At 44.5% G+C, this 23,551-nt stretch overlaps 1 protein-coding gene across 6 annotated transcripts in view; it reads left to right on the top strand.

The window, feature by feature from the left end:
- The window catches only part of ints6l (integrator complex subunit 6 like), a 222,322-nt gene that overhangs the window by 94,742 nt on the left and 104,029 nt on the right, over positions 1–23,551 (top strand). For 3 of the 6 annotated variants that reach the window (XM_063061194.1, XM_063061196.1, XM_063061193.1), the window contains 2 exons: positions 4,059–4,191; positions 6,130–6,224. In XM_063061194.1, the coding sequence (XP_062917264.1) occupies positions 4,059–4,191; positions 6,130–6,224 (228 nt within the window). Of the gene's footprint in view, positions 1–4,058; positions 4,192–6,129; positions 6,225–23,551 lie in introns of those variants that run through there. The other 3 variants (XR_010019559.1, XR_010019560.1, XM_063061197.1) reach the window with 3 other exon arrangements.

Below are 23,551 nucleotides of genomic sequence, written 5' to 3'. Positions count from 1 at the left end.
ATGATATGATAAATACACAGCCTATATAAAGTAGAAATAATGTATGTACAGTGTAGTTTTGCTTACCAGAATCAGGAAGATTTAGCCAAAACTGATTTGTAGAAAAAAAAACGGCACGTACATGCATGTGCACACACCTGCCCGCGCAAGGCTCACGGTCACGGTAGTCTTTCTAGGGGTAAACACAAGTTTAAAGCGGGTGACTTTTTTCGTAAAAGCGAAAATCCTCTTTCAGTTAGCGAAAACAGGTACTAATGTAGGTCCTTCGTAAAAGCGAAGTGACGTAAAGCGACCTTTCGTAAAGTGGGGGACACCTGTATGTGGATTTCAGCAAGGCATTTGACAAGGTACCCCATGCAAGGCTTATTGAGAGAGTAAGGAGGCATGGGATCCAAGGAGGCATTGCTTTGTGGATCCAGAACTGGCTTGCCCACAGAAGGCAAAGAGTGGTTGTAGACAGGTCATATTCTGCATGAAGGTTGGTTACAAGTGGTGTGCCTCAGGGATCTGTTCTGGGACCCCTACTGTTCGTGATTTTCATAAATGACCTGGATGTAGAAGTGGAGGGATAGATTAGTAAATTCGCTGATGACAGAAACGTTGGAGGTGCTGTGGATAAGGTGGGAGGCTGTCAGAGGTTACAGCGGGACATTGATAGGATGCAAAACTGGGCTGAGAAGTGGCAGATGGAGTTCAACCCAGATAAGTGTGAAGTGGTTCATTTTGGTAGCTCAAATATGATGACAAAATATAGTATTAATGGTAAGACTGTTGGCAGTGTGGAGGATCAGAGGAGTCTTGGGGTCTGAGTCCATAGACACTCAAAGCTGCTGCGCTGGTCGACTCTGTGGTTAAGAAAGCAATTGGTGCATTGGCCTTCATCAATCGTGGGATTGTGTTTAGGAGTTGAGAGGTAATATTGTAGCTATATAGGACCCTGGTCAGACCTCACTTGGAATACTGTGCTCTGTACTAGTTGCCTCACTATAGGAAGGATGTGGAAACCATGGAAAGGGTGCAGAGGAGATTTACAAGGATGTTGCCTAGATTGTGGAGGATGCCTTATGAGAAAAGGTTGAGTGAACTCGGACTTTTCTCCTTGGAGCGATGGAGGATGAGAGGTGACCTGATAGAGGTGTATAAGATGATGAGAGGTATTGATCGTGTGGATAGTCAGAGGCTTTTTCCCAGTGGTGAAATGGCTAACACGAGAGGGCACAGTTTTAAGGTGCAGGGAAGCAGGTATAGAGGAAATGTCAGGGGTAAGTTTTTTTACGCAGAGAGTGGTGAGTGCGTGGAATGGGCTGCCAGCGACAGTGGTGGCGGCGGATATGATAGGGTCTTTTAAGAGACTCCTGGACAGCTGCATGGAGCTTAGAAAAATAGAGTGCTATGGGTAACCCTAGGTAATTTCCAAGGTAAAGACATGTTCGGCACAGCTTTGTGGGCTAAAGAGCCTGTATTGAACAGCAGTAGGTTTTCTATGTTTCTAGTTAGCTTTACCTCAGTAGTTTGGAAAAGTGTTGTAGTCTATTAATAAGGATGAGGTTTTGGGGTGCCTGCAGACTGAGTCGGCAAAGTCAGCATGGTTTCTGAAGGGAAATCTTGTCTGACAATCTGTTGCAGTTCTTTGAGGAAGTAACAAGCAGGGTGGGCAAAGGAGAGGCAATGGATGTCACTTACTCGGATTTTCAGAAGGTGGTTGATAAGGTGCCGCACATGAGCTACTTAAGAAGATAAAATCCTATGGCATTACAGGAAAGATACTGGCATGACCTACTGCCAGGGGGCAGCAAGTGAGAATAAAGGGGAGCCTTTTCTGGTTAGCTGCCTGTGACTAGTGGTGTTTCTCAAGGGTTAGTATTGGGACCACTACTTTTGACATTGTTTGTCAATAATTTGGATAATGGAATTGAGGGCTTTGTGGCAAAATTTGTGGAGGATATGAAGGTAGGTGGAGGGGTAGCTAGTGCTGAGGAAGCAATGCGATTGCAGCAGGACTTAGGCAAAAATGTGGCAGATTGAATACAATACTGGAAAACGTACAATAATGCATTTTGGTAATAGTCCACACTATTGTTCCTTTTATCTAAATGGGGAGAAGGTTCAAACATCAGAGGGGCATTGTAGTCCTGGTGCATGACTCCCAGGTTAATTTTCTCGTTGTGTCTGTGATAAAAAAGGGAAATGCAATGTTGGCATTCCTTTCAAGGGAAATAGGCATTGATCGTGTGGATAGCCAGAGGCTTTTTCCCAGGGCTGAAATGGCTAACACAAGTGCTTGGAAGTAGGTACTAGGGGGATGTCAGAGGTAAGTTATTTTTTACTCAGACTGGTGGTGTGTGGAATGCACTGCCAACGACAGTGGCAGAGGCGGGTATAATAGGGTCTTTTAAGAGACTCTTCGGTACATAGAGCTTAGAAAAATAGAGAGCTATGCGGTAGGGTAATTCTAGGCAGTTTCTAGAGTAGGTTACATGGTCGGCACAACATTGTGGGCCGAAGGGCCTGTAATGTGCTGTAGAATTCTATGATTCTATGATAAAAGCAAGGAGATGACATTGAGGCTTTATAAGACACTAGTCAGGCCGCACCCGGAGTATTGTCAACACTTTTGGGCCCCGTATCACAGAAAGGATGTGTGTCATTGGAGAGAGTCCAGAGGAGGTTCAGGAGGATTATCTGGGAATGAAGGGGTTAACATGTGAGGAGCATTTTGCAACTTTGGGCCTTTACTCACTAGAATTTAGAAGAACGCGGGTGGGTGGGGGTGGGGGGGGCGGGGGATTGCACTGAAACCTCCCGAATGTTAAAAGGATCAGATAGGGTGGATGTAGAGAGGATGTTTCCCATGGTAGGGGTATCCAGAACTAGAGGGCATAGCCTCAGAATTGAGGGGCAACCAATTAGAATAGAAAACACGAGGAAATCTGCAGATGCTGGAATTTCAAGCAACGCACATAAAAGTTGCTGGTGAACTCAGTAAGCCAGGCAGCATCTCTAGGAAGAGGTACAGTCGAGGTTTTGGGCCGTCTCGGACCCGAAATGTTGACTGTACCTCTTCCTAGAGATGCTGCCTGGCCTGCTGCATTTACCCTGCAACTTTTATGTGTAATTAGAATAGAGGTATGGATGAATTTTTTAGCGAGAGAGTAGTGAATCTGTGGAGCTCTGCCACAAACTTCAGTGGAGGCCAAGTCTGTGGGTATATTTAAGGCGGAAGTTGATAGTTTCCTGATCGGTCAGGGGATCAAAGGATATGACAGGAAAGCGGTTGTATGGGTTTGAGTCGGATTCAGAATCAGCCATGATGGAATGGAGCAGCAGATTTCATGGGCTGAAGAGCTTAATTCTGCTCCTATGTCAAGGCTAGTGGTCTAACCTGGTTAAACTATAATTCTGTGTGAGTATTCAGAAAGTGGTTGGCCTTGTCTCCTGCAGGGGCTGATGGCCATTTTCCCAGTTAGAGCTCTAGCACGGGGAATTAATTCGCAGATTGATTTATCATCACAAAATTTTCAGAGCACTGTGTCTTCAGCCACTCTGATTTCAGGTATAATCACTGTGTTTAATTGCACCATGCCAATAGCTCGACTGTAAATGTGCAGAGTACTACGGGATTGGAAAGATAACTAAATGCTGTTCTGTTCAAGTACAGTTAGGGCTGGCAATAATTAATGATTCTCTAATGTGACTTAAATTGGTTGTATTTGGTTGACTTCAGGATAATGAAACTAAGTCCTTGCATGCAAAGGAAGGCACTGAAGAATTGAGAATCAGTATTCCTGTTAAAATCAGTTTGGAATTACTGCAATCCATTCAAGCGCCATGATAAATGATTTATATTCCATATATAATTGGATCATTGATGTATTCAGTACAGTGAGGCCAATCAACCCATTGTCGTCTCCAGCTGTTTTGAAATTAATTCTACTTCCTTGTTCTTTCCTCATGTACTTTTTAATCTCCTTTGAATATTCCTTTCAAATAACACCATTAATTCATTGTTTATATGCAGTTCTTTCCTTTGCTAATTTTCTTTTAAACTCTTTTCCCAGGTATTTGTGAGCAATAGTGGAAAATACAGTGACCTGGGACATCCATTTGGTTACCTGAAGGCAAGCACAACATTAACCTGTGTGAATTTCTTTGTAATGCCTTACAATTACCCAGTACTACTCCCACAGCTTGGTATGTTCATTACAACTTAAACTATGCAATTGTAAAGTATGTTATAATTGTCAGTAAAAAAAATCAACCATTTAAAGAAGATGTAGATTTATTTATTGTGCATTTTGCATAGGGCCAGATTATATTGAATCAAGTTCAATGCTCAGGCTGATATTAACCTGCACTGTATCTTCTTTGGATGCAAAAGATTGAAAGAGTAGGTCTATTTTACCTGGGAAGCAGAGCAGCTATATGAGGTGAGTAGGTGGCATAAGCTGAGGCCCAGCCACTGGAACCTGATGGTGTTCAATTCCATGTTTGTAGTCAAGAGACTTTTTAAAATAAATAACACATGATATTAAAAATTAGCTTTACAAAGAAATTGGACTAATAATGGCTTAAAATGCTTAAAAGTAATTGAAACCTTAAAGTAATTCACTTACCTGGCACTTCTACAGAGTTAGGAGCACTGTATGAGTAGCATCTGTAGCCAGCAAATACAAGCATAACACTGAGGGGGAATGAATGCGAAGTGCAATCTGTCCTTCCAGCTCTATTCAGGCACATCTGTCTTTGCAAACTTGCACGTTTGGTCATGTATATGCAGAAGTTCAAGATCATCTGATTTGTGAACAGCTGACACAGGTATAGAACTACTGATGCCAGTTTGCTCAGTTCCATGCTTGAACCAGAGAGGGGCTAATATCCTTGCAGGGAAATTTGCTAATACTACATGGAGGGTTTAAAGTAGATTGGTAGGGGATTGGAACTCTGAACAAGTCATGGGTAAAGGGAGCAGCCAGCCAGAGTAAGTTTAGTAATCGGGATAGTTAGGGCACAGTGAAGGGAAGGAAAGGAATATTCATTTGAACTGCATTATTTCTGTCAGGTCTTCCTGCATCCTCTGTCACTCCAGAGAAACAGCCCAAGTTTGTCTAACCTCCCTTTATAGCACAATACCTTCTCATTCAGGCATCATCCGGGCAAACCTGCAACCTGTCCAAAGCCTCTGCATCGTTCCAATGATGGGGCAATCAGAATGGAATGCAATCTTCCACATGCACCCTGCCTCAGCTCTATAAATCTGCAACATAATTTTCTGGCTCTTCAACTTAATACCTTGACTAATAAAAGCAAGCATATCATAGTCTTTCTTTACTACCCTTCCTACCCATGCAGCACTATCACTGAGCTATGAACTTGAATTCAATTGAAACTTCTGTACATCAATGCTCCAAATGATCCTGCCACTTTCGTTTTGGCCTTTAACTTATCAAAACGCACCATCTCATATTTGTAAATACCCCACAGTTAGTGGTTTGTCTCCTGACATTCCTAAGCCTTTCCACTATCTATGAAAGAAGTCAAGAGGATGATGGATTACTCTTCACAGGGCTAGTTTAGTAATAGATTATTAAATCTTGTAAAGGTTTAATTGATTGATTCCTAGAATGGCAGGGCTGACTTGAAGAGGTTGGATCAATTAGGCCTATTTTCATTGGAGTTCAAAAGAATGAGAAGAAACTTCATTTAAAAAAAACGCATAAAGTTCTGACTGGTTATTTCTGACTAGATCCTGATGGCTGAGGAGAGTTATATCCTCGGGTATCAAATGTGCTACTTAGAATTGAGATCAAGAGAGGTTTCTTTATGCTAAGGGCACTGAGCTTGTGAAATTTTCTACTGCAGAAAATGATGCACATTAAATATATTTTTCTTGATAGTGAAGAGATAAGGGTCACTCGGAGAGTGCACCAACAAGGGACTCGAGTGGAGGATGGTGACATGCTCCTATTTTCTGTGTTTTCTGGTACGGCCAAATAATATATGCAATTTTAACAGTGTATGTTTTTAATTAAAATCATTTAGATGTGTTGATATGGAGATCATTTGGTTGTGTACTGTACTGTTATGTTCTAAGCTATTTTGGTTTACAGACCAGATTAATTTGCGTTACAGATGATCTGCTCAAAGTGCACAAACTAAAACCAAACCTGAAGTGGCGTCAAACCTTTGATAATTACTTGAAGATTATGCCTCCATACTACCTGCTGGTATGTTGTAAATGCTGAAAACACGTCAGCTTTTGTCTGTTTACCCGTCCTAGAGATGGCAAATGAGAAATGTATATTTCAGTGCTGACCAGTGGTGCTCTTCTACCCTATCATGTCCAAGTTAATCAGTGGGTGTTCTACTATCCTAATGTTTCCACGCTGACCACGGGTGTTCTATCCTAACGTGTCCACGCTGACCACGGGTGTTCTATCCTAACGTGTCCATGCTGACTGCGGGTGTTCTATCCTAACGTGTCCATGCTGACTGCGGGTGTTCTACTATCCTAATGTTTCCACGCTGACCACGGGTGTTCTATCCTAACGTGTCCATGCTGACTGCGGGTGTTCTATCCTAACGTGTCCATGCTGACTGCGGGTGTTCTATCCTAACGTGTCCATGCTGACTGCGGGTGTTCTACTATCCTAATGTTTCCAGGCTGACCACGGGTGTTCTGTCCTAACGTGTCCATGCTGACTGCGGGTGTTCTATCCTAACGTGTCCATGCTGACTGCGGGTGTTCTGTCCTAACGTGTCCATGCTGACTGCGGGTGTTCTGTCCTAACGTGTCCATGCTGACTGCGGGTGTTCTATCCTAACGTGTCCATGCTGACTGCGGGTGTTCTGTCCTAACGTGTCCATGCTGACCGCGAGTGTTCTGTCCTAACGTGTCCATGCTGACTGCGGGTGTTTTGTCCTAACGTTTCCACGCTGACCATGGGTGTTCTGTCCTAACGTTTCCATGCTGACCATGGGTGTGTTATTCTAACGTTTCCACGTTGACCACGGGTGTTCTTCTATCCTAATGTGTCCACGCTGACCATGGATGTTGTATCCTAATGTTTCCACGCTGACCATGGGTGTTCTATCCTAATGTGTTCATGCTGACCAGTGGGTTGTCTTTTACCCCAACGTGTCCATGCAGATCGGTGATGTTCTTCTGTCCTACCATGTCCAAGTTGACTAATGGCTGATCTATACCAACATGTCCATGTTGACCAGTGGAGCTCTGTCCCAGCGTGTCCTTGTTGACCAGTAGCGTTCTTCTATCCCGGTGTGTCCATGCTGACCAGTGGGTGTTGTATCCCAATGTGTCCATGCTGATCAGTGCGTGATATACTATCCCACTGTGTCCATGGTGACCATTGGGCATCCTTCTATCCCAAGGGTGTCCATGCTGACAATTGGCTCTCTTCTAACCCATTCTATTCCAATGTGTCCATCCCGACCAGTGGGTGTCCTTCTATCCCCAACGCGTCCATGCTGACCAGTGAGTGTTCTGCTATCACAATGTGTCCAGGCTGATCAGTGGCTCTCTTTTATCCCAATGTGTCCAAGTTGACTAGTGGCTGCTCTATCCCAACGTGTCCATGTAGACCAGTGGGTGTTCTTCTTTCCCATTGTGTTCATGTTGACCAGTGACATTCTTCTATTCCAACGTGTCCTTGCTGACCAGTGGTGTTCTCCTATTCCAGCGTACCTATGCTGACCAGTGTGTGATCTTCTATCCCATCATCCAGTATTTGGTCCATAGCGTTCCATGCCTAAGCTATTCAAGTGATCATTAAGACACATCCTAAATGCTGTTTGCGACCCAGCTTCAACCACTCTCAGACAATGTATTCCAAATACTTGCCCCTCTCCGGGTAAAGAAAGAGGCCCTCCTATCACTGCTGAATCTCTTTTCCTTGCCCTTTGCAGTAAATGCCCCTTTCCTTCCCTTCACTCTTTATATTGTCTACGTCCTCCCAATCTTTCAATCTAGACAAAGGTTTTTGACCCAGAACGTCGGCTGTCCATTTCCTTCCACCAATGCTGCATTCCTTCACTTGTTTGTGTTCCTTCCAGATTCTCTTATGTCATCAGTATGTTGCCTGGATTAGAGTATGAGCAATAAGGACTGCTGGACTTTTTTTTTCCTCTGCAGTGTTGGAGGCTGCAGAGCCACCTAAAAGAAGTATATAAAATTGAGAGGTATGGACAGTAAATGAATTCTTTACGCAGGGTAGAAAAGTTAAATATAGAGAGCAGAGCATTAAGGTGAGAGGATGAAAGTTTAACAGAGATCTACACAGTAAGTGGTTTTTGACAGTGTGGTAGGTGCCAGGGGAGGTGGTGGAAGCAGATTTAAGAGGCATTTAAACAGGTATTTGAACAGATAGGGATGGTTCTTAGGGGGAAATGTCATTATTGTGAGTGGTGATTCACTTTAGTGACATCTTGAGGCGGACTCGTGGTGAAGCTAGATGGATACGATTGCATATTCCCTTTCAGCCTGCTACTACTGAGAATCGCAATTGTTTCCAAGGTCTTTACAGTTAATAGATGTTTTAATGCAATTGAACAATCTATCTCTGCTTAAAACCGATGGAAATAATGCCGATTGTGGCAGGTCTTCTTGTTGGACTCCTTGAAGGAAATGTGGCTGCCTGTCTGGGCTAAGTATGTTTAAAAAAAAACAACTAGGTTTTCGACTCCCAGTACAGGCTATATTGCTGGCAAACAATCTCTGATAAATAAAATTGACAATCTCAGAGCTAGGGTATTGTATCAGAGAGACATGAGGACCACTGCGTCCTCTGCTTCACAGAATTCTGGTTAACCTTCTCTGTACCAGGGATACTATTACAGCTGCAGAAAGGGTGGGTAATGTAGCAGGAAGCTCTTTTGAGTCAGTATGGGTGGAAGTCAGGAACAGGAAGGGAGCAGTTACTCTATTGGGGGTATTCTATAGGCCCCCTGGTGGCAGCAGAGATACAGAGGAGCAGATTGGGAGGTAGATTTTGGAAAGGTGCAAAAATAACAGGGTTGTTATCATGGGTGACTTTAACTTCCCTAATATTAATTGGCACCTGATTAGTTCCAAGGGTTTAGATGGGGTAGAGTTTGTTAAGTGTGTCCAGGATGGATGACAGGCCGAGTAGGGGGAATGCCATACGAGATCTAGTACAAGGTAATGAACCGGGTCAGGTCACAGATCTCTCAGTGGGTGAGCATCTGGGGGACAGTGACCTCCACTTCCAGGACTTTAGCATTATCATTTAAAAGGATAGAATCAGAGAGGACAGGAAAATTTTTAATTGGGGAGGGGCAAATTACGAGGCTATAAGGCTAGAACTTATGGGTGTGAATTGGGATGATGTTTTTGCAGGGAAATGTACTATGGACATGTGGTCGATGCTTAGGGATCTCCTACAGGATGTCAGGGATAAATTTGTCCCGGTGAGGAAGATAAAGAATGGTAGGGTGAAGGACCCATGGGTGACAAGTGAGGTGGAGAATCTAGTCAGGTGGAAGAAGGCAGCATACAGGAGGTTTAGGAAGCAAGGATCAGAGGGGGTCCATTGAGGAATATAGGGAAGCAAGAAAGGAGTTTAAGAAGGGGCTGAGAAGAGCCAGAAGGGGGCATGAGAAGGCCTTGGCGAGGAGAGTAAAGGAAAACCCCAAGGCATTCTTCAATTATGTGAAGAGCAAGAGGATGACAGGAGTGAAGGTAGGACTGATTAGAGATAAAGGTGGGAAGATGCGCCTGGAGGCGGTGGAAGTGAGCGAGGTCCTGAATGAATACTTCTCTTCGGTATTCACCGATGAGAGGGAACTTGATGACAGTGAGGACAATATGAGTGAGGTTGATGTTCTGGAGCATGTTGATATTAAGGGAGAGGAGGTGTTGGAGTTGTTAAAATACATGAGGATGGATAAGTTCCCGGGGCCTGACGGAATATTCCCCAGGCTGCTCCATGAGGCGAGGGAAGAGATTGCTGAGCCTCTGGCTAGGATCTTTATGTTCTCGTTGTCTACGGGAATGGTACCAGAGGATTGGAGGGAGGCGAATGTTGTCCCCTTGTTCAGAAAAGGTAGTAGGGATAGTCTGTGTAATTACAGACCAGTGAGCCTTACGTCTGTGGTGGGAAAGCTGTTGGAAAAGATTCTTAGAGATAGGATCTCTGGGCATTTAGAGAATCGTGGTCTGATCAGAGACAGTCAGCATGGCTTTGTGAAGGGCAGATCGTGTCTAACAAGCCTGATAGAGTTCTTTGAGGAGGTGACCAGGCATATAGATGAGGGTAGTGCAGTGGATGTGATCTATATGGATTTTAGTAAGGCATTTGACAAGATTCCACACGGTAGGCTTATTCAGAAAGTCAGAATGGGATCCATGGAAGTTTGGCCATGTGGATTCAGAATTAGCTTGCCTGCAGAAGACAGAGGGTCATGGTGGAGGGAGTACATTCGAATTGGAGGGTTGTGACTAGTGGTGTCCCACAAGGATCGGTTCTGGGACCTCTACTTTTCGTGATTTTTATTAACAACCTGGATGTGGGGGTGGAAGGGTGGATTGGCAAGTTTGCCCATGACACAAAGGTTGGTGGTGGTGTAGATAGTGTAGAGGATTGTCGGAGATTGCAGAGAGACATTGATAGGATGCAGAAGTGGGCTGAGAAGTGGCAGATGGAGTTCAACCCAGAGAAGTGTGAGGTGGTACACTTTGGAAGGACAGACTCCAAGGCAGAGTACAAAGTAAATGGCAGGATACTTGGTAGTGTGGAGGAGCAGAGAGATATCGGAGTACATGTCCACAGATCCCTGAAAGTTGCCTCACAGGTAGATAGGGTAGTTAAGAAAGCTTATAGAGTGTTAGCTTTCATAAGTCGAGGAATAGAGTTTAAGAGTCGCGGGGTAATGATGCAGCTGTATAAAACTCTGATTAGGCCACACTTGGAGTACTGTGTCCAGTTCTGGTCGCCTCTCTGTGGAAAGGATGTGGAAGCATTGGAAAGGGTACAGAGGAGATTTACCAGGATGCTGCCTGGTTTAGAGAGTATGGATTATGATCAGAGATTACGGGAGCTAGGGCTTTACTCTTTGGAGAGAAGGAGGATGAGAGGAGACATGATAGAGGTATACAAGATATTAAGAGGAATAGATAGAGTGGGTAGCCAGCGCCTCTTCCCCTGGGCACCACTGCTCAATACAAGAGGACATGGCTTTAAGGTAAGGGGTGGGAAGTTCAAGGGGGATATGAGAGGAATGTTTTTTACTCATAGAGTGGTTGGTGCGTGGAATGCACAGCCTGAGTCAGTGGTGGATGCAGATATACTAGTGAAATTTAAGAGACTACTGGGCAGGTATATGGAGGAATTTAAGGTCGGGGGGTTATATGGGAGGCAGGGTTTGAGGGTCGGCACAACATTGTGGGCCGAAGGGCCTGTACTGTGCTGTACTATTCTATAAGCCTCTATAAGTACCAGCCTTGGTGATTCAGATTGACAGGTTCACTATACCCTGTCAGGATTGGACTGTCGAGTCTCAAAAGCAGGTGGAAGTGTATGCCTCACGATCAACACCTCATGGTGTACTAATGTGTCAGTGATGTCCCACCAGACTTGGAATTAAGTGCCAGCCAATTTACCTGCCGTGGGGGAGACTTTGGTAGCGGTGTACATTCCACCTCAAAGGTTCAATTTATTGTCAGAGAAATGTATACAATATACATCCTGCAATGCTTTTTCTTTGCAAAACTTCCACGAAAACAGAGAAGTGCCCCAAGAATGAATGACAGTTAAACGTGAGCACCCCAAAGTCCCCCCCCCAAGCTTCCCCTCCCACGTGTACGTGGCGGCAAGCAACAACCTCCCCCACCAGCAAAACAAAACGCTTACCCGCTACCAAGCACAAACGTAAGCGAAACGATAGCAAAGACACAGACCTTGCAGTTACCCCAAAGACTATCACAATTCATCTGGCATTTGGCAATCCAAATGTTCTCTCTGTCCCTGATAAGGGAGAGGGAAGTGTCCTCCCATTTTCACAGCAAGCGGGAGATATAACAACAACCTGCTGGTTTATGATGTTAAAAAGTCCTTTCCTTGGCTTCTTGTGAGCTCTGTGCCCGAAGATCGCAAAGATCTCAGGTCTTCGGGGCCACAGCAAAAGATTTTTCGACCTTTCTGATGACACATGAGTCTCCTGCTGTGACATCGACCTTCGATCCGCCCGTATCCAGAGCTCCGAGATCTTAGGCTTCCAAACACAAGGCTGCCTCTCAGGCCTAACCCTTGGCGTGCTGAACATCGGTTGGTCCTGAACCCCGAGAACAAGTCCCATTCCCGCAAAGAACCAAAGTCAATGTATAACTCCGGGTCAGGTTCTTTAAAAGAACTCTGGAAGGGGAAAATAAAGATATTAAAGATGGGAATAGAGAAGTTTCCAAAGATGCTAACAAATGAGTTGCTGTTTAGCACCATCTTAACTCCGCCTCCGTCTCTGCTTCAGGCCAGTATCTAGATGATCTGAGCAATGTGATCAGCACACTCTAAAACCTTCACCATCATTTTGGGGGATTTTACCCAGGCCAGCCTGAAAAAGTCACCAAATAATTATCATCAACAAATCACTTGTGGAACCAGAAAACTCCCCCACTCTTGATGGGGGAGTAACCACTGTTACTCCCCCATCAAGAGTGCTTACCGTGCTATTCCATCCCACACTTCAAAGTCTGATCACCTGGCTGTGCTTTTACTCCCTGAGTATACGCAGAGACTGAGCAGCGAGGACCAAGAAGGAATGGATAAGGGAAGCACAGGAGCACTTACAAGACTTCTTTGAATTGGTGTTAAGAAAATCTAATCAAGAAGAAAAGAAGAGCTTACGAAAGGTTCAAAAACCAAGTTAATGATAGGAATCTAGAAGATTATAAGGCTAGCAGGAAGGAGCTTAAGAATGAAATGAGGAGAGCCAGAAGGGGCCATGAAAAGGCATTGACGGACAGGATTAAAGAAAACTCCAAGGCATTCTACAGGTATAGAAACATAGAAAATAGGTGCAGGAGTACGCCATTCGGCCCTTCGAGCCTGCACTGCCATTTATTATGATCATGGCTGATCATCCAACTCAGAACCCCGCCCCAGCCTTCCCTCCATACCCCCGATCCCCGTAGCCACAAGGGCCATATCTAACTCCCTCTTAAATATAGCCAATGAACTGGCCTCAACCGTTTACTGTGGCAGAGAATTTCACAGATTCACCACTCTCTGTGTGAAGAAGTTTTTCCTAATCTCGGTCCTAAAAGGCTTCCCCTTTATCCTCAAACTGTGACCCCTTGTTCTGGACTTCCCCAACATCGGGAACAATCTTCCTGCATCTAGCCTGTCCAATCCCTTTAGGATTTTATACGTTTCAATCAGATCCCCCCTCAATTTTCTAAATTCCAACGAGTACAAGCCCAGTTCATCCAGTCTTTCTTCATATGAAAGTCCTGCCATCCCAGGAATCAATCTGGTGAACCTTCTTTGTACTCCCTCTATGGCAAGGATGTCTTTCCTCAGATTAGGGGACCAAAACTGCACACAATACTCCAGGTGTGGTCTCACCAAGGCCTTGTACAACTGCAGTAGTACCTCCCTGCTCCTGTACTCGAATCCTCTTGCTATAAATGCCAGCATACCATTCGCCTTTTTCACCGCGTGCTGTACCTGCATACCCACTTTCAATGACTGGTGTATAATGACACCCAGGTCTCGTTGCACCTCCCCTTTTCCTAATCGGCTGCCATTCAGATAATAATCTGTTTTCCTATTTTTGCCACCAAAGTGGATAACTTCACATTTATCCACATGTGAAGAGCAAGAGGATAAGACGTGACAGAATAGGACAATCCAGTGTGTGACAGTGGAAAAGTGTGTATGGAACCGGAGAAAATAGCAGAGGTACTTAATGAATAATTTGCTTCAGTATTCACTACGGAAAAGGATCTTGGTAATTGTAGGGATGACTTGCAGTGGACTGAAAAGCTTGAGAATGCATATATTAAGAAAGAGGGTGTGCTGGAGCTTTTGGAAAGCATCAAGTTGGATATGTCACCAGGTCTGGACGGGATGTACCCCAGGCTGCTGTGGGAAGCGAGTGAGGAGATTGCTGAGCCTCTGGCAATGATCTTTGCATCATCAATGAGGACGGGAGAGGTTCCGGAGGATTGGAGGGTTGCTGATGTTGTTCCCTTATTCAAGAAAGGACATAGGGATAGCCCAGGAAATTATAGACCAGTGAGTCTTACTTCAGTGGTTGGTAAGTTGATGGAGAAGATCAAGTCAAGTCAAGTCAAGTCACTTTCATTGTCATTTCAACCATAACTACTGGTACAGAACATAGTGAAAATGAGACAACATTTTCCAGGACCATGGTGCTACATGAAACAATACAAAAACTACACTGAACTGTGTAAGAAAAAACACAAAAACTACACTGAACTGTGTAAGAAAAAACACAAAAACTACACTAGACTAGAGACCTATCCAGGATTGAATAAAGTGCATAAAACAGTGTAGGCACTACAATAAATAATAAACAAGACAGAAGGCACAGTAGAGGGTATAGTAGGTTGGTGTCAAGCCAGGCTGTGGGTATTGAGGAGTCTGATGGCCTGGGGGAAGAAACTGTTACATAGTCTAGTCGTGAGATCCCGAATGCTTCGGTGCCTTTTTCCAGGTGACAGGAGGGAGAAGAGCTTATATGAGGGGTGCGTGGGGTCCTTCAGAAGCAGGAGTTATGAACATTTGGAGAGGCATAATATGATTAGGAATAGTCAGCATGGCTTTGTGAAAGGCAGGTCGTGCCTTACGGGCCTGACTGAATTTTTTGAATATGTGACTAAATACATTGATGAAGGTAGAACTGTAGAAGTAGTGTATATGGATTTTAGCAAGGCATTTGATAAGGTACACCACGCAAGGCTTATTGAGAAAGTAAGGAGGCATGGGATCCAAGGGGACATTGCTTTGTGGATCCAGAACTGGCTTGCCCACAGAAGGCAAAGAGTGGTTGTAGACAGGTCATATTCTGCATGGAGGCTGGTGACTACATGCATGGTGTGTTACACATCGCATGATGTGTTGTCTCCCAGGTGCCAGGGTACAGGATGTCTTGGATTAGGTTCAGAATATTCTGAAGGGAGAGGGCGAGCAGCCAGTTGTCTTGGTACATGTTGGTACCAATGACATAGATAGGAGAAGGGAGGAGGTCCTGAAGAGAGATTTCCGGGAGTTAGGAAGGAAGCTGAGAAGCAGGACCTCCAGGGTAGTAATCTCAGGATTGCTACCTGTGCCACGTACTAGCGAGGGCAAGAATAGTAGGATCAGGCAGATGAATGCGTGGCTGAGAGACTGGTGCAGGGGGCAGGGCTTCAGATTCTTCGATCATTGGCATCTCTTCTGGGGGAAGTATGACCTGTTCAAAATGGATGGGTTACACCTGAACCCGAAGGGGACCAATATCCTGGCGGGAAGGTTTAATAGAGCTGTTAGGGAGGGTTTAAACTAATTTGGCAGGGGGATGGGAACTGGAATGCTAGAGCGGAGGAAGGGGAAAACAGAAATAAATCTAAGATAGTGAGCAGTAAAGATGTCAGGAAAGACAGGCAGGTGATGGGGCAAATTTGTAGCCATTGGGATGAGTTGCAGTGCAATAAAGTTGCAGTGAAATCAAAGCGTAAAGTACCAAATACTGGTCTTAAGGTGTTATACTTAAATGCATGCAGCATAAGCAATAAGGTGGATGACCTTGTCGTACAGCTACAGATTGGCAGGTATGATATGGTGGCCATCACTGAGACATGGCTAAAGGATGCATGTCTCTGGGAGCTGAACGTCCAAGGATACATGGTGTATCGGAAGGATAGGCAGGTAGGCAGAGGGGGAGGTGTGGCTTTATTGGTAAGAAATGATATCAAATTATTAGAAAGAGTGACATAGGATCGGAAGGTGCAGAATCTTTATGGGTTAAGCTAAGAAATTACAGGGGTAAAAGGACCCTGATGGCAGTTATATACAGGCCTCCAAACAGCTGCAGTGCTGTGGACTACAAATTACAACAGGAAATAGAAAAGGCTTGTCAGAAGGGCAGTATGATGATAATTGTGGGGGATTTTAGTATGCGAGTGGATTGGGAAAATCAGGTCAGCACTGGATCTCAAGAGAGAGAATTTGTAGAATGTCTGCGACATGGCTTTTTAGAACAGCTTGTTGTCGAGCCCACTAGGGGATCGGCTGTACTGGATTGGGTATTGTGTAATGAACTGGAGGTGATTAGAGAGATTGAGGTGAAGGAACCCTTAGGAGGCTGTCATCATATCATGATTGAGTTCACTGTGAGATTTGAAAAAGAGAAGCTGAAATCCGATGTGTCGGTATTTCAGTGGAGTAAAGGAAATTATAGTGGCATGAGAGAGGAACTGGCCAAAGTTGACTGGAAAGGGACACTGGTGGGAAGGATGGCAGAGCAGCAGTGGCTGGAATTTATTCAAGAAGTGAGGAAGGTGCAAGACAGATATATTCCAAAAAAGAAGAAATTTTCGAATGGAAAAAGGAGGCAAACATGGCTGACAAGAGAAGTCAAAGCCAAAGTTAAAGCAAAGGAGAGAGCATACAAGGAAGCAAAAATTAGTGGGAAGACAGAGGATTGGGAAGTTTTTAAAAGCTTACAAAAGGAAACTAAGGTCATTAAGAGGGAAAAGGTGAACTATGAAAGGAAGCCAGCAAATAATATCAAAGAGGATACTAAAAGTTTTCTCAAGTATATAAAGAGTAAAAGACAGGTGAGAGTAGATATAGGACCGATAGAAAATGATGCTGGAGAAATTGTAATGGGAGATAAGGAGATGGCGGAGGACCTGAACGAGTATTTTGCATCAGTCTTCACTGAGGAAGACATCAGCAGTATACCGGACACTCAAGGGTGGCAGGGGAGAGTAGTGTGCGCAGTCACAATTACGACAGAGAAAGTACTCAGGAAGGTGAATAGTCTAAAGGTAGATAAATCTCCTGGACCAGATGGAATGCACCCTCGTGTTCTGAAGGAAGTAGCTGTGGAGATTGCTGAGGCATTAGCAATGATCTTTCAAAAGTCGATAGATTCTGGCATGGTTCCGGAGGACTTGAAGATTGCAAATGTCACTCCACTATTTAAGAAGGGGGCAAGAAGTGCCACACATGAGGCTACTTAACAAGATAAGAACCCATGGAATTACGGGAAAGTTACATACGTGGATAGAGTGTTGGCAGATTGGCAGGAAACAGAGAATGGGAATTAAGGGATCCTATTCTGGTTGGCTGCCGGTTACCAGTGGTGTTCCACAGGGGTCCGTGTTGGGGCCGCTTCTTTTTACGTTGTACATCAACGATTTGGATTATGGAATAGATGGCTTTGTGGCTAAGTTTGCTGATGATACAAAGATAGGTGGAGGGGCCGATAGTGCTGAGGAAACAGAGAGTCTGCAGAGAGACTTGGATAGATTGGAAGAATGGGCAAAGAAGTGGCAAATGAAATACAATGTTAGAAAGTGTATGGTTATGCACTTTGGCAGAAGAAATAAACGGGCAGACTATTATTTAAATGGGGAGAGAATTCAAAGTTCTGAGATGCAATGGGACTTGGGAGTCCTCGTGCAGGATACCCTTAAGGTTAACCTCCAGATTGAGTTGGTGTTGAAGAAGGCGAATGCAATGTTGGTATTCATTTCTTGAGGAATAGAGTATAGGAGTCGGGATGTGATGGTGAGGCTTTATAAGGCGATGGTGAGGCTTTATAAGGCGCTTGTAAGACCTCACTTGGTGTACTGTGGGCAGTTTTGGGCCCCTTATTTAAGAAAGGATGTGCTGATGTTGGAGAGGGTACAGTGAAGATTCACTAGAATGATTCTGGGAATGAGAGGGTTAACATATGAGGAACGTTTGTCCGCTCTTGGACTGTATTCCTTGGAGTTTAGAAGAATGAGGGGGGACCTCATAGAAACATATCGAATTTTGAAAGGCATAGACAGAGTGGATGTGGCAAAGTTGTTTCCCATGATGGGGGAGTCTAGTACGAGAGGGCATGACTTAAGGATTGAAGGGCGCCCATTCAGAGCAGTGATGTGAAGAAAATTTTTTAGCCAGAGGGTGGTGAATCTATGGAATTTGTTGCCACGGGTGGCAGTGGAGGCCAAGTCATTGGGTGTATTTAAGGTAGGGATTGATAGGTATCTGAGTAGCCAGGGCATCAAAGGTTCTGGTGAGAAGGTGGGGAAGTAGGACTAAATGGGAGAATGGATCAGCTCAGGATAAAATGGCGGAGCAGACTCGATGGGACAAATGGCCAACTTCTGCTCCTTTGTCTTATGGTTTTATGGTCTTATGGACCAGTGGTGTGCCTCAGGGTTCTGTTCTGGGACCCCTACTCTTTGTGATTTTCATAAGTGACCTGGATGAGGAAGTGGAGGGATGGGTTAGTAAATTTGCTGATGACACAAAGGTTGGGTGTTTTGTGGATAGTGTGGAGGGCTGTCAGAGGTTACAACAGGATATTGAGAGGATGCAAAACTGGGCTGAGAAGTGGCAGATGGAGTTCAACCCAGATAAGTGTGAGGTGGTTCATTTTGGTAGGTCAAATATGATGGCAGAATATAGTATTAATGGTAAGACTCTTGGCAGTGTGGAGGATCGGAGGGATCTTGGGGTCTGAGTCCATAGGACACTCAAAACTGCTACGCAGGTTGACTCTGTGGTTAAGAAGGCATATGGTGCATTGGCCTTCATCAACCGTGGGATTGAGTTTAAGAGCCGAGAGGTAATGTGGCAGCTATATAGAACCCTGTTCAGACCCCACTTGGAGTACTGTGCTGAATTCTGGTCACCTCACTACAGTCATAGTCATAGTCATACTTTATTGATCCCAGGGGAAATTGATTTTCTTTACAGTTGCACCATAAATGATAAATAGTAATAGAACCATAAATAGTTAAATAGTAATCTGTAAATTATGCCGGTAAATTATGAAATAAGTCCAGGACCAGCCTATCAGCACAAGGGTGTCTGATCCTCCAAGGGAGGAGTTGTAAAGTTTGATGGCCACAGGCAGGAATGACTTCCTATGACACTCTGTGCTGCATCTTGGAGGAGTGAGTTTCTGGCTGAATGCACTGCTATGCCCACCCAGTACATTATGTAGTGGATGGGAGACATTGACCAAGATGGCATGCAACTTAGACTGCATCCTCTTTTCAGACACCGCCGTGAGAGAGTCCAGTTCCATCCCCATAACATCACTGGCCTTTTGAATAAGTTTGTTGATTCTGTTGGTGTCTGCCACCCTCAGCCTGCTGCCCCAGCACACAACAACAGGAAGGATGTGGAAACTTTAGAAAGGGTGCAGAGGAGATTTACAAGGATGTTCCTGGATTGGGGAGCATGCCTTAAGAGAATAGGTTGAGTGAACTTGGCCTTTTCTCCTTGGAGCGATGGAGGATGAGAGGTGACCTGACAGAGGTGTACAAGATAACGTGAGGCATTGATTGTGTGGATAGTCAGAGGGTTTTCTCCAGGGCTGAAATGGCTAGCACGAGAGGGCATAGTTTTAAGGTGCTTGGAAGTAGGTACAGAGGAGATGTCAGAGGTAAGTTTTTTATACAAAGAGTGGTAAGTGCGTGGAATGGGCTGCCAGCAACAGTGGTGGAGGCGGAAATGATAGGGTCTTTTAAGAGACTCCCGGATGGCTACCTGGAGCTTAGAATAATAGAAGGCTATGGGTAAAACCTAGGAAGTTCTAAGGTAGGGACGTGTTCGGCAGAGCTTTGTGGGCCGTGGGCCTGTATTGTGCCGTATGTTTTCTTTGTTTCTATGGTGGACTGGACTGTATTCAGGGATTCATCTTTGAATCTGGATGAGTATGCCGCAACTGTTACCAACTTCGTTAAAACCTGTGTGGCTGAGTGTGTACCTATGAAAGCTTGCTGTACATTCCCAAACCAAAAGCCATAGATGAACCAGGAGGTTCATTGTCTGCTGAGGGCTAGATCTGTGGCATTCAAGTCTTGTGACCTTTGTCTGTACAAGAAAACCAGGTATGACTTGTGGAGGACTATATCAAGGGTGGAGAAACAATTCCGAGCGAGGTTGAAGGTGACATCAATTGCACGTCAACTCTGGCAGGGTTTGCAGGTTATTACTTCCTACAAAGTGAAACCCAATAGTATGAATGGCAGTGATGCTTCACTACCAGATGAGCTCAACACCTTCTATACCTGCTTTAAGGGAGAATATAACTACAGCTGTGAAGATCTCTGCTGTACCCGACCCTGTGATCTCTGCCTCGGAGGCTGATGTCAAGCTGTCTTTAAGGAGGATAAATCCTCACAAGGTGACAGGCCCCCATGGGTACCTGGTAAAGCTCTGACCAACTGGTGGGAGCATTCAAGGACATTTTCAACCTCTCACTGCTACAGTAGGAAGTTTCCACCTGCTTCAAAAGGGCAACAATTATTTCAGTGCCCAAGAAGAGTAGTGTGAACTGCCTTAATTACTGTCGTCCAGTAGCACGCACTCTGTGGCGATGAAATGCTTTGAGAGGTTGGTCATGGCTAAAATGAACTCCTGCCTCAGCAAGGACCTGGACTGATTGCAACTTCCCTATTGCCACAATAGTCTACCGCAGACGCAATCTCAATGGCTCTTCACATAGCCTTGGATCACCTGGACAATATAAACACCTATGACAGAATGCTGTTTGTTGACTATAGCTCAGCATTTAACATAGTCCCTCCAACAGTCCTGATCGACAAACTACAGAACCTGGGCCTCTGTATCTCCCTCTGCAATTGGATACTCGACTTCCTAACCGGAAGACCACAACCTGTGCAAATTGGTAATATCTCCTCCTCGCTGACAATCAATGCTGGCTGACTTCAGGTGTCTGTGCTCTACTCTCTCTATACCCATGACTGTGGCTACATATAGCTCAAATCCTATCTATAAATTCGCTGATGATACAACCATTGTTGGCAGAATCTCAGATGTAGGGGAGTGGACATACAGGACCAAGATATACCAGCTATTTGAGAGGTGTTACAGTAACAACTTTGCACTCAACATCAGTCAGACCGAAGAGCTGATTGTGGACTTAAGGAAGGATAAGACGAGGGAACATGAACCAATCCTCTGAGGGATCAGGGGTGAAGAGTGTGAGCAATTTCAACTTCCTGGATGTTGATATCTCTCAGAATCTAACCTGGTCCTAACATATTGATGCAGCTATATATTTTAAAAAAAGGCAAGAGGTTTGGTTAGTTACCTAAAATATTCAAACTTCTACAGATATACCATGGAGAGCATTATGCATCATAGTCTGGTATGGAGGGGCTACTGCACTGGATCGAAGGAAGCTACAGAAAGTTGTAAAATTAGTCACCTCCACCTTGGGTACTTGCCTCCATAGTATCCAAGACATCTTCCTGGAGCGGTGAATCAGAAAGGCGGCGTCCATTATTAATGACCCCAGTCACCCAGGGCATTGACGGTAAAGTAATTCTTCTCATTGTTACCACCAGGAAGGAGGGACACACTTAGTGATTCAGGAACAACTTCTTCCCCTCTGTCATCCGATTCCTAAATGGACAGTAGTATTTTTAATTTAACTATTTAATGTATAAATAGATACTTTAATGATTTACTTATTTACCTTTTTTCTCTATGTTGTCATGTATTGATTGTACTGCTACTGTAAAGATAACAAATTTCAAGACACATGCTGGTGATATTAATTCTGATAGATTGGTGAAAAGAGAAAGCGCAGTTAAGCATGAGTTGCTCAAAGTGAGTCATTAGGCATTACAGCATGGAAATAAGCCCTATGTTCCAACTATAGTGCCCACCAAGCTAGTCTGTTGCCTACATTTGGTCCATATCCCACTCGACCCCTCCAATCCATGTACTTATCCTCTAGTTTTATCTGTGTGATAAACCTGTGCCCTCCAGCTTTATCTATGTGATAGAGTTGTGTCCTCTCAATTTAAACCCATGACCCTTAGGTTTACGTGTGATAGACCTTTGTTCTCTAGCTTTATCTGTGTGATGGGCCTGTGACCTCTCAACTTAAACCCATGACCTCTAAGTTTATGTGTGATAGAAATTTGTCCTGTAGCTTTATCAGTGTGATAGACTTTTGTCCTCTAGCTTTATCTATGTGATGGACCTGTGTCCTCTCAACTTAAATCTGTGACCTCTAGGTTTATCTGTGTGATAAACTTGTGACATCTTGCTTCATCTGTGTGACAGACCTGTGTCCTCCAGCTTTATCTGTGTGATAGATCTTTATCTAGACACTATCCCTATCTCTCATGATCATATACACCTCTATAAGATCACCACTCAATCTCCTACGTTCCAAAGATTAAAGTCCTAGACTGCACAACTTCTTTCGCATAAGCTGGGTCCTCGAGTCCTGGCAGCATCCTCTTAAATCTTCTTTGCACTCCTTCCAGTGTAATATCTTTAACGTAATAGTGTAGCCAAAACTGAACACAATACTCTTAAATGCAGTCTCACCAAAGATGTTGCAACATAACATCCACAGTCCTTAACTCACTGCCAGGCTGCTGAAGGTCAGCGTGCCAAACACCTGCTTTACCATCCTGTCTACTTGTGTTTAGAGTGAATTTTTCTCTTGTACCCCTAGGATCCTCTGTTCCACATCGCTCCTCAAGGCTTGACCATTCATGGTACAACTGCTAAACTGATTTAAGATGCAATAACCTTTGTGCAATTGGATCCTTAAGTTTCTCACTTAAAGACCCCAGTCAGTTCAGATTAGCAACAATGTCTCCACAATCTCCCATCAACACAGGTGCACCACGAGGCTGTGTGCTTATCCCCCTGCTCTATCCACTTTAACTTTATTACTGTGTGGCTAAACACAACTTCACTGCCATCTTTAAGTTTGGTGATGATACCACTGTTGTAGGCTGAATCAAAGGTGGTGAGGAATCAGCATATAGGAGGCAGATTGAAGATCTGGTTGAGTGGTGCAGTGACAACCTCTTACTCAATGTCAGCAAGACCAAGGAGCTGATTTGACTTCAGGAGGAGGAAGCTGGAGGTCCATGAGCCAGTCCTAATTGGGGCATCAGATGTGGAGATGGTCAGCAACTTTAAATTCCTCAGTGTTTTCATTTCAGAGGACCTGTCCATAAGTGCAATTACAAAGAAAGTATGGCAGCACCTCTACTTCCCTAGAGGTTTGTCAACATTTGGCATGGCATTTGAAACTTGGACAAGCTTCTAGATGTGTGGCCGAGCCTGTTATGAAAATACCAATGTCTTTGAGAGGAAATCCTACAAAAAGTAGTGGATACTGCCCAGTCTATCACAGGTAAAACTCTCCCCACCACTGAGCACATATGCATGGACCGTTGTCACAGAAAAGCAGCATCCAGCATCATGGACCACAACCACCCAGGCCAAGGTCTTTGCTGCCATCAGGAAGGAGGTACAGGATTCACACCACCAGGTTCAGGAACAGTTGT

The sequence above is a fragment of the Mobula hypostoma genome, chromosome 10 (genome assembly GCF_963921235.1).
Source record: "Mobula hypostoma chromosome 10, sMobHyp1.1, whole genome shotgun sequence".
Lineage (NCBI taxonomy): Eukaryota > Metazoa > Chordata > Chondrichthyes > Myliobatiformes > Myliobatidae > Mobula > Mobula hypostoma.
The sequence above is the reverse complement of the archived record's forward strand: the minus strand, read 5'-3'. Positions and strand labels throughout refer to the sequence as shown.